This window comes from Oryzias latipes, chromosome 23 (genome assembly GCF_053564925.1).
Source record: "Oryzias latipes strain Hd-rR chromosome 23, Olatipes_Hd-rR_3.1".
Taxonomy (NCBI): Eukaryota; Metazoa; Chordata; class Actinopteri; order Beloniformes; family Adrianichthyidae; genus Oryzias; species Oryzias latipes.
Window position 1 is genome coordinate 7389872 of NC_136259.1, and position 12082 is coordinate 7401953.

Here is a 12082-nt window from a genome sequence, read left to right on the forward strand (position 1 = left end):
ATGAGGGAGGGGCTATGAGGGCGTGGAATAAAAGGGAAGGAGGTCACAAAGAGATCGAGGGAGGGACCAAAAAAAGAATTAGCAGGAGGGGAAAATAAGCAAGCATTTGGCTTTTTTTTCTGAGGCCAGCTCTGGGAGACTACAACCACAAACTGTTGAATTGAGTGTTTTTTTGCCTTGTTGAGACGCCGGACTGGTATGAAGAAAAACCCGCATTTCCTTAAGCTGATTCCAGGTATGTCTTAAAATGTTGGGTTTTTTTGTAGTGCCAGAATCTCAGAAGAAAATATCAGGTTGTATAGTATGCGTTCCTTTTTTAGCATTTGGAATTACTGGTGGGTTCCGTGTAAACATTTTGCCGGTTGTTTGCTTCAGTTCAGTGTTTACTGGATGCTAAACGAAGGGAAGCTCACCAGCCCCTGGGTGGTCTAAGGCCTTACTGTCTGACTCATTTTTGTTAGTTGTTTTTAGCTGATGGTGTTAACATCCTGTTATACAAATCCCCTCTCATCTCTCTTTTTGTCCTCTTCTTTTTTGGGTTCTGACCTGGTCTTTTATTTTTTGGTCTCAAAGTTGCAAATGATGTCATTTCTATTTCAGTTTCTTTGATTTTACCCCCCCTCCATTGACATTACAATGGCATAAATGTGCCCTTTTTTTTAAGCTAACTGGAAGGATGTTTGCCAGAATTAAAATAAAACTGAGTGCTGATGTCTTGGTGTCTTGGTACTGAACCCTACATTTCCTGTTACTGCTGTCCAAAAAAACACCCATCTAAATAAAGGCTTTCTGAGTAGCCAATCAGGTGTTAGCTTGAACCTATAGTTAATGTGGTGGAATAAAAAAAAAATCCTCTGAATTAGGGAAGTGTAGAAACACAGTCTTTGACTGCTTTTACTTTAAGAAAGTCCTGTCAATTGACATTAGTATGGTTAAACAACACACAACATAAATGCATTATAACAGTCCCTCAATTATCGCAGGGGGTTTCATTCTAAAAATAGCCCACGATAAGTGAAATTCGCAAAGTGGGATTACAGCTGTTTTAATCTCTCACTACACACTTCATAACATTTTTTCAGACATGAACGTTTTTGCGCTTTTCTGTCTTTTAACTTTCAAAGTTCCAACCTTTTTTATAGAAAAATAAGTCCAGTATTAAAGAATGATAACAAAGATCTGATTGCAATCGAAGGTTTATGTAGATTATGGAAGTTGAATGGATATAGGAGACATGGCACAAAGGAGAATGATGGACAAGGTCAACAGTCCATCCAGGATGCAGTACACGGCTCTAAAAAATAAGCATGCGTAACCCTTGTGCTATCCTGGGCACTTTAACATTGGGAGTTGGGTCATCTAGACCCACTAGACAGTGCGCTGAACCTTTTTTCTTCAATGATTTGTGATCTTCACTGGTGTCCATGGATTGCATGAAATCTTTCCACCTTTATCCACCTTTGTCATGGTAGGAATAACACGTCAATGTAAGGATGGGGTCATCTGAGATAGCACAAGGGATAATTGTATTGAAAGAAATCCCAGAAACAGCGAGACATAGAAATCACAGGACAGCTGTATACAGTTAAAACGGCAGCTTTGTAGAGTATAAATAAGGGCATCCAAAATGTCAGTGGTAACTGTGTTTATCAATCCATAACAGCCGGAGAACTTGTCAAACTACTTTTCTTTCAGAACTGTAGACTAACCTTGTCTGAAATGACCTTAAGTGACCTACCGCTAGGGTTCGCTTTTCTTGTTTAGTCCAAACCAGCCCCCTAGATCTCATACACAAATTTGATCCAAACCCATTGACTGTATATGAGAACTGGACTGAGCTCAATTTCTTGGGAGTCCTAAAGGGGGGCGTCTAAGAAGCATCTGTGTATATTTGGCTAGAGTATTTGTTTTACACTCCTACATTCGCCAACCAAAATGTATTTAAGGAAACTTCTTAATGCGAACTACACAGACCTGGTGCGAAGAAAAGGAAACGCACAAACAGTGCAAAACATTTCACTTCCACAATCAATCCTTCCAGACTTCCTTGATTTATCTAACAAATGGCATTTTAGCACAGACAAAATGGAGAATAGGGCAATTGTATAATTTCACAAGTCTTGAATAGGTTTGATGCTATGCTTTTTTTAATCCTCACATATCAACAACTGGGATTTCCTTAGCTGGAAATGCAACCGACGTGTCATGTAAGGTATGGTAAATGAATTTAGGACGATAATGCTAATGACAGACTGGTAATGTCAACTCCACAGGGAACAATCATGGAGGAAATGGACTTTGAGCGTCGCCGGGAGCTGAGGAGGCAGAAGCGTGAGGAGATGCGCCTGGAAGCAGAACGGTAGGACCCGCTCAGTGTTTCCTCCCATTCGAGATGTGCAGATTAGCCCTCCAGCTCCACAGCTAATTCTCTGGCAAAGCAGAATTTAAAAAGGTCACTCCTCAGTGGGGTTTTAAAACTCACCTGAGGAAGAGGCTTTGCTGCCATTTACCGTTTGAGGTTGTTTAAACACTGCAGCACAGCCTGCGCGACGTAATGAAGCTTCGCTCCGTTGATGCTCAGCACACCTCCCCTGAAGATCCTGCTCTGACGGGGGAAGGAGGAAAGAAGGAGCAGGTCCTTTTTAAAACGCCACAACACAAATGTTGGCTTTCCTAACGCAAGCAAAAGGAACAAAGGGGTTGATAAGGAATCTAACATGATGTCCTTTAATCACTCCATAAAACTTACCATTTTCCAACCCACCCTGCCCCCATAATGTAGCCTTTTAACCCTCCTTGGTTTACAGGGAAAAAAAGGGATTAAAGTTCGTTTTAGCTAATTGAATGAGTTGTAACCCTGCAATTGGACTCATCAAAAATGTTTGAAATAATTTTTTTGTTGGGACCTGAAAAGAAGTATGACAGTGAAGTGTTGATATAAACTGCAGTTTTTCCACACAAAGTCGTTTTAGCTGTAGTACACAATTTTAAATTAAGGATGAGTCTGACTCGAATGCAGATAACTCTTCAAAGTCACCTGCCTCTGTGAATCCTTTTATGAGAGAGCCAGTTATGTTCTCGATCGTGAAAAACAAGCTGACATCGGTCTGACCCCTGCTGAATGCACAGATCGATGTTTTTGTCTGATAACTCGTTTTTGGTCACAAAGAATATGTGAGTTGCATTCGTTACGGAAAACCGAAGCCTTTTGCTGTGAAAAATGCTTTTCCTGTGAAGGAGAAAAACACACAAATAAAGAAAATCTCCACTTTGTTGAATTCAATAAAAAGTATGTTGAAGGTTAAAGCAACATAAACCTCTACATTAATATAATAAGTAGTTATGGCTTAAATTACTTCTTTAAAAGCTATATTGTAGCATGTATTTTGTGATTCGTCATTGTATGAATGTATAAATGATGATTCTATTGTTTTTGTGTATTATTCTTATTTGATTGCTTGAAATAAACCATTTCAAATCAAATCAAAAATCAAATTATGTATCAGGATAAAATTAATTTTCTTGCAGTGATTGTTTTAGCCACTAGGGGTCAGATCTTAACTAATTTAACTAGCTTATACAGCTCTTTCGTTAACATGACTCTTGCTAACTTGTTGGATAAATTGATCAAATGTAAAAGTTTCAAAGAGCAATTCTTTGAGATATTTTTTTTGCATTCATTTGCAATATAATGTTTTGTAAACTATCTGGAAAACATTTGTTGCTGACGATGCTGCGCTAGAATTAACTAGCCAAAACACTGACTTTTTTTGCCTTCCTGTTAGTTTTTCAACTGGTTTTAGCTGATTTGATCACTCAGTTTTGTTTTGCCTGTTAAATATTTAGTAAATTACAACATTGCATCATAATAGCTGGATGGCTTAGTTTGTCGAGTGAAGGACTGGCTGTTTTTCAAACGATTCGGAGCATTAAAAATTATTTCATTTACAAAAAAATCAATGGTGTGCCTTATATTTGAATTCTGGTTGTTTTTACTGAGCTGGAACCAATTTTCTGTGATACACGGAGCTCAAAATCTGTCAAAATGTTTAATAGAACTTAGGTAAACTGTGAAGCCGCACCACTTGATGGACTGTTGGAGCATTATGAGTAGCATCATCGGCAGCCTGACAGTCATACATTCCATGCCTCAACATAATGAGGTAAAAAATTTAGTTTTATTTAGAGTTATTGTCAATAAACTTTGACTTGTCAAGTTGCTCTCTCTGCAAAGACCTATTATTGCAGATAAGAGACAAACATGAAGAACAACACACGTCACTTGAAAAACGTCCCATCAAACCCCTACAACTAATCGGCTTGTACACTGTAGACCAGATGTCTCCAAGCCCAGGCCGCGGAGCGATTCTGGTCTGTGGGCCACTTGGTACCAGGCTGCACACAGAAAAAAAAACATACATTAACTTTGATTATTTCCGTTTTGTTTATTTTCTGATAGTGAAGGCAGTTTTATTTTGGAAATCTACTGGATTCTGTTTAAACACATCACGTCACGTGACTTTTAGCAGCTCCTTGTATTGCTAAGTTAGTAGCCCAAAGCTAAGAAGCTAATAAAAAAAAAAAACAACAACGTATTTGGAAAGTTTCTTTGGCGTGAGAAGAGCCAGTTAAGACCCCGAAAAAGGGTTGTCGAATTCAAAGAAAAATAAAGTTGCTGTTTACAGACAAAACCAGGAGTCTTCCTCGACGTATGGATTGATTGAGACAGTTGTTCTCACGTACCAGAAGCCGCTCCAGTCTGCGACTTATTCTTGAATGTTTCACAGAACGTAACTAATAAAGATTCAGACAAGGTGGATTGACTCTTACCATTATATCTGAAAAATACCAGCTTTACGACTCATTTTATTTTTGCTTCAATTATCCATCACACCTCCATAGTCGGTCGCAGCTAAACTTAGCATCCGGTTGTTAGCATCCACTTTGACGTCTTCATCTTCATCACAAAGTAATGGTGTAAACCAGCCTCAAGTAAATTCCATAGAATAAAGATTCAAACTAATAAAGTTGCCGAGCTGCTGTAGAGGTTTGTGATCCGAGGAAACGTATAGAAGTGAGATTAAGGTGAATTAGGCAGGCAGGTGTTAGGAAACTTTAGCATAATAAAAATGTTCCTGCTAAAAATAAATACACAACGATTTGGGATTTATGCAAAAAAAGAAAAATCTTTTTGCTCTGAAAGATAATCTGAGCCTGAGTTGAGTTCTCAATGTTATATTGGCATCCTATGGAGAAATAAAAAATCCTTACAAATCAGAAACAACTTCTACAAGTCAACCTTTTACTTCACCGAATCCTCGTCATCTGCAAGAAAAAGAAATACAAATGTTTTATTTTTAAACAAAATTTCTTGTAAGAATTTTAACGTGAAAAATCGTTTTTTTTTATATAAACTGGAAACTGATTGATATTACTCGGTCTGTGAAAATATTGTCTCGCATTAAACCGGTCCATGGTCTGTAGTCTAAAGCCACTGCTCTAGACTACAGACTACACCAGAGGTGGGCACTGAGGGCCGCATTCCTGCATGTTTTCCAACATACCCTGCTCTGGCACGTTCTGATTGGCTGGACACACCTGAACCAGGTAATCAGCCATGAGTAGGGCAAGTCTATCTGGAAATCATACAGACACACCGACCCACGAGGCCTAGAATTATATGTGTGCTCTGTGTTTTTGTCTGAGCCACAGCTTCTCAAGCATGACACCTGAGCTCATATGTTCCAGCTGTAAGGCAGGATTGTGTTACTTGGATGGCATGTTTAAGTCGTTCCTGAAAAGATTTTCTAAACTCATTTATTAAGGGAAAAGAGCTGCCCGAGCCTGCCAGACGTTTGTGAAAAAGTACTTGGTCCCCTCTTACTAAATTATGAATGAACTGTGATTAAGTACATTTTTTTTGGAAGAATGAGTTCAATTTGTCTCTTTTAAACCCAGGCTTGATTACTGCCAGACCTGTTGAGTAGACAAATCACTCGAATAGAAGCTGTCTGACAAAGTCGAGAACAATAAAGGGTCTTCAAAAAGGAACACCGAGCACTACCGTCTTGCCAACATCAAGAACAGGTTATAAAGGTTTGCAAAGCAATTTCTACGACTTTTAAAATCCAGAGACCCACATGAAGATGTCATTATCAGGTAAACCTTTTTCTAAGTGGCCGCTGGATTAGGATTACTCCAAGTGAATCCCTAATAGAACCCACAACCTATATGAAGAACTGCATGCCTCACATGTAGTTCCCATCGGTTGTAGGTTTGCTCATTCTTCACCCTATATCTATCTGTCAGGACAATTGAGAGTTTATGCTTTACTAACGACTAGAGTCTGTCTTAAAGGCAGCATCCAACGACGTCACATTTACTTCAGACGCGCCTACAACTTACATTAGCCTAGCAATTACTTCACGATGCACTAACCAAACGCACAACAATCATATGCTCAATTTTCAATAAACTTTAAGGCAACTGCAAGACACACCTGTGCTTCCCTTGAGATTCGTCTGCTTCTCTATACAACCCTCAAAAACCTGCCACATCCGTATGGGTCAAACCCTGTACAAGTGCATGTGACTACAACCTTCACAAAGAAAATTGAAATTATGTCCAGAACTTTTTTTTATAGTATTCTGTTTCCTTCACAGTTTTAGGATGTTCAGAAAAGTACAAAAATAGCATACAAACTGTCAAAAATGGGGGTGTTGGTGTCATGGTCTGGCTCTAAACATGACTTCTACCAGAACATCCTAAAACACAACGTCCATGTGTCTTCTCCGATTCACAACAATTTGAATAATAAAAAAAAATTCTACAAATGCAGTTTTAAAATGGATTTTCCTTTATATATCCAGTATCACAGGAACACGTTACTAACACCAAAAAAGAGTGGGTCTCTAACAGTAGTATTAACTTTTTTCTGTTGGAATTATTTGTGTATTTATTTTATTTAAACAGAAATGACAGACTTGGGCAGAAATTTGACAAAAGACATGAGTGATGGCAGATGGGGCGATACAGCAAAGACTTAGATGTCGTGTTTTTTTCTTGTTTTGACATTTAAATCTTGTGTATTTTGCATCTTTAGATTGTTTCCATTACTGACAATGCACTGGAACAGTCAATATTTACATACCACTATTCATTAAGCTATAAAAACTGTGTTTTCTCGTTGGGTTGCTTGCATCCAACTGTAACTAATAGGAGAGAATGAATGAGAGAGAAAGGAGAACAGGGGGCTGTAGAAATGGCAAAAAGCTGTCATTTTTTTGTGTTTACTGGCAAAGTCTGCATGGGCTGTTTGCTGCATGCTGTGACTGATTTTCTGTGTGCACCTTTTGTTTCATTCTCCTGCAGTGTTCTTTGCATTGCCTGCACAAGTGTGCTGTTGTGTTTTCTGTAAATGCACAGAGGGTGATCCCAATCAGGCGATGAAATCTTTACCTCAAATACCGCGATGTGCTTGCCTTAAATCAGCCCAAGATAATGGCGCGAGACGATTGCGGTCGACATGGAAAGAGCATGCAAGAGGCTTCCACTCACATCGGATTGGTTCTCGCTCTCAAAGTTTTCTCCCAGCCTCCTAGCGCTCCTCTCCCTTCAGCCAATGCTGCTCATCGATGCTGCAGCATGTTTCTTTTAGTAAATCAAAGTCAGATAGGAATGTATCCAAACAGAACCCATGGACGTGGAATTTTTCCCAGTCAACTTTCAAACAGCTAAAGTTAGCCATATGTTGTAGCAGTGGTATGCAGTGTAGATAGAAATGCTTTTTTTTAATAAGGAATGGACTCTTCCTCTTGCCATACTTGCAATGACATTCATGAGTACTGGGGTCTTTACCAAACAAGTCTAAAAGTTTCAAGTGGTGGTCTTGGTATGCTTCCACATTACAGTATTCTCTGTAATCTGTCACGTTCACGTGTTGCTACACAAGTTTTTAAGTTCGTTTTGGGGCTCTAGGTACAAAACTCACGTCAATTGAATGCGCACTGAAAGTTAAACTAGTTGAACTTTGACCAATCAGGAACTTGGATTCTGTAATGACGAATGGGTAACTTCCTTTTCAAAGCACGGAAGTGCCATCCGTTCGAAAAGCGATCATGAAGGAGAAATTAATAATTACATTTTAATTATATTACACCAGGTCTTTCATATACTGGAATAGAGCTGTGAAAGAAAGATTCACGAAATTTGCACCGCTTCAAAATTATGCAGCAAGCTTCTTCCAACTGTAGGGGCATACGTTTGTATCGGGCAGCATCAGTCCTGTGTGAACACCGCACGCTGAAAGCACGTTTAAGAATGCCCGTGTGCCTGGTGTGTACAGCTTCGCTCTCCGGCTCTTTTCCTGCATCGTGATCCTTTTTTTTCTCCTCCACATTAAGTACTTTCTTTCTCTCCACATCCTCCCGTTTCTCTCCTCCCTTTCCAACTGCTGGCCCTGCTCCTGAGGGACTAGGAGGTGCTGAGGAAATGACACCCATCCCCTGTGAAGGAGCCCGTCAAACGGTCCTTGCCCTGCCTGAGCGGATCGCTCCATACTTGGGCCCGCACCCTCGACCTTTGGTTCCAACAGGAAGAGACACTTGCATGCAGTCAGAATGATATAGAGTTTAGAGACAGTGTCTGCCCAACTGCTAGCTCAGAGTATTAGCATGTTTTATGTGCATCTGGTAGTATCTTGCACATTTGTAGAGACGAGAAAGATGGTAGACGGGGATAATGAGTGCAAGCAAATGCTTTGCATCCTCGGAGAATCCCCTGGGCGAGCGAGAGGGGCAGACGGGATAGGCGAAGGTCCCATGGGCCGGCATTACGAAGAGAAATAGCCCAGAGAGGCCAGCGTGGGAATGGCTCTGCATTTCGAGCCCACACCCACATCCCTTCATCCACTTTTCTCTCTGTTCATTGCAGCTCCTCTCTTCCAATCCCTTCCTCCCTCCCTCCTGTTTTTGTCCCTCTCTTGACGTGGGGAGGTGAAGGAGTGCTTCTTATGGGGCTTTTCCCACATTGTTTTCATTGACATTTCTGAAATATTTTGCTGAAAGACACTATTTGGACATACTTCTTCTTAATAAGCTCACTGCTGCTGTGTGTGGACAGTGGTTTTTTTGAATCGGCCTCACGCTGCAGTTCTGTAAAATCTGCACACGTTTTTAGTTTCCTAAACCAATGCAGCTACAGCCGTAACATTTGTAGAAAGGCATATTTCTCAGCACTTAATGGCATTTTAAAAATATTTTGACTTTGCCCCCAGGAAATAGTTCCTCCGCACACGTTATGCTCTGTCAAAAAAACACACAAACTTAGTTTGACTGCAACACATTATTTCACGCAGGAAAAGTCAACTGTGATCCAATCTACAGATTACTCCATTTTCTATTATTGCACACGCCCTTTCCTTTCCCATTTTTCATTTTTAGCTTCTCCTTTTCATCCCTGCGCTCCATTTTACTTGCTCCTCTCCTCTACTCCTGCCTCCCCCTCCCAGCTTCCACCTCAGCCCATATTTCTGTCAGTATGCTGATAGAGTTTAGGGGCCAAGGTAAGGAAGAGGATATTAAATCAGGGCCTGGGTTGTGCATCTCCGGCCCGAGCAGTGATTGACAGGAATGCTAATTCAGCTTTTAAGAGTTTGTTCTCGTGTCCCACCGAGAAATATTTAACCCCGAGAAACTCGTCGTCGTCACCGCCGTCCTGGACTCCTCCCGTTTTGAGCTGCTGTCGCTCTTTTTCTCATGACATTTGGTGCCGTTTCAGGGTGGGAAACGATCCTTTGGGAGTTGAGGCTGTTATACAACTGATGTGTTTTAGAAATGTTGTTGCCTTCCTCTTTCTGAATAAAGGTTAGAATGGAGAAAATACATTTCTGCTTTTACCTACATCTTTTTTCTTTGTCAGATAGTTATATATGTCCAGCCTTTTACATTGTAAAACACAACTAATGATGATTTTTTTTTTTATATTTTAAATGTTTTGCTTTTCCAAAATGCACACACACACAGAAAAAGATAAAATATCAACACACAATAATTGGATGTGACGTCACATAAGATCCAAACGTTATCCAGCATTTTAAGAAAGACAAAGTTCATAAAGCGAATGAAAAAACAACGTTAAACTTTTAAACAGTATTTGGAAGGAATTTTAAAGATTAAATATAAAGATGTTTAAATTTAAACATGTTCTATTGACCTAAGAATGAATCTCACATTTATCTCTGTGGAATTCTTTAAGGGTGATCTTATCAAAAAACTAAATGTAAATATATTAATATATTGTAAATTAGCATTAATTAATCATCCATTGTTGAACACTTCCTGATTTGATTTGAAGTCCAACTCTTAACACATTTTTAATTATATTACATCCACAATTTTTCTAAGATAGCTTGAGTTAAAACCCAGTAGAATAGAAGCAGTGATGAAAGTCTTCCGGGAATTCCCGGAAATCCGGGTTTTTGAGCAAACCGAACGTACTTTCCGGGAAATAAAGACCTGGGGCCTCATTTAAAACCGTTGCGTACGCACAAAAGAAGGCGTACGCCACTCTCTACGCAATAGTTGAGATTTATAAAAAGCAAACTTGACGGGAAAATGTGCGGTCCTTCACGCAAGCTCTGACCCAGGCGTACGCACAAAAACGGGTGAAATGAGAAACGGCGACACCGTCGGCAGATGGAAGAAACACGTGAAAGTGAAAATGACAATCCTGCCTCTCAGAAATAACATGAAGACTTCACAAAGCAAGTCTTACAATTAACAACTACACAAACACACGTTTGATCGATCAGCAGTGAAACAAACAAAAAAATCAAACGAAAATTACAACAGAAATTCAAATGAACACATATTTGCAAAAAGAAAAGTGAAATATTTTCTGCAATATTGGCATGTTGTGCAATTCATCTTCATAAATAATACAGTTATCAGAACGAAATAATGTACAAAACTGATATTCCCGTCAATGTGTCCGTCTGGCGGAGCAGATATAGGTGTAATTAGACAGACAGATGGATAGATAGAGAGAGATGCATTAATTGTCCACTAGGGAAAGTTGTTTTCATAGTAAAACATTTCTTCATAAGCTACAGAATTATGGTATTCATGCATATGCCTTTAGTTTGTTTTATTTTTGATAAAACAATGTATGGCGTATGTCTCAACCATTCAGAAAGCAACAAGAAATTACATTTGCGCTGATCAATTTCCCATTTCCACGTCGATTATTACCGACATCTGTAGCTTGCCTTGTCAGATGTAATTAAATGGATGGACATAAAATGCCCCACCACAATGCGTAATGACGCACAATGGCTGATCTTGCGCTCTTAGAAGATGTGGCAAATGGAAGAATTCGGAGTGAACGTATCTTTAGACAGCAAGGAGACTTGTTGGCAAACGAGGACGAGTGGCTTATGAGCCGGTTCCGACTTCCTCTGCGGGCTTTTGGGGGGGTGTCACCCCGTGCATCTGGCGCGTCGGTGTCCCCCTGCGCCTCAGTCACCACTCCACTTAAAAGGGATTCCCCAATTATTGCCGCCAGTATCTCATCAGGAGGGGTCAGCTCCGGTGTCCCCCCCCCCCCCCCCACACCCATGGCAGACACGGGTGTGTGTGTGTGGGGGGGGGGGGGGGGGGGGGTCAGCGCTAGACGTTTTTTTGCCTTGACTTTGATATCCGACCTTTTCTTTTTTATTTCGGCCACGGTCCGAGGTTGTGAGGCTACAGCATTTAAGGCGTCTGCCACCGTTTGCCGCTCACGTGCCTTTTTGGCATTAGTAATGCCCACACTGTGCCCTCCAAACAACATTATTCTCCTCTTTTCCACCTCGCCAACGATAACTTCTACTTCACATTGAGAGAAGTTACGTTTTTTTGATTTTCGCTCCGTGTTAGGCATGGTTTCGCAATCAATGAATATTCATTGGTAACGCTTCCTTTTACAGTACAGTACTTACAGTGTACTTAATTGGTATTTACATGGTACTTATAGTGTAACTACTGGGTACTTTCAGGGTACTTACATGGTACTTTTTATGGAATTTACTGGGTACTTACAGTGT

At 40.2% G+C, this 12082-nt stretch overlaps 1 protein-coding gene across 11 annotated transcripts in view; it reads left to right on the forward strand.

The window, feature by feature from the left end:
* Positions 1-12082, forward strand: part of cald1a (caldesmon 1a) — an 81109-nt gene that overhangs the window by 37516 nt on the left and 31511 nt on the right. For 8 of the 11 annotated variants that reach the window (XR_013653450.1, XR_002293119.3, XR_013653452.1 and 5 more), the window contains exon 2: positions 2274-2359. Coding sequence is in view for 7 of the 11 variants with exons in the window: in XM_078941519.1 (XP_078797645.1) it covers positions 2283-2359 (77 nt within the window). In the remaining 4 variants the exon portion in view is untranslated. Of the gene's footprint in view, positions 1-95; positions 236-2273; positions 2360-12082 lie in introns of those variants that run through there. The other 3 variants (XR_013653451.1, XM_078941520.1, XM_078941522.1) reach the window with 1 other exon arrangement.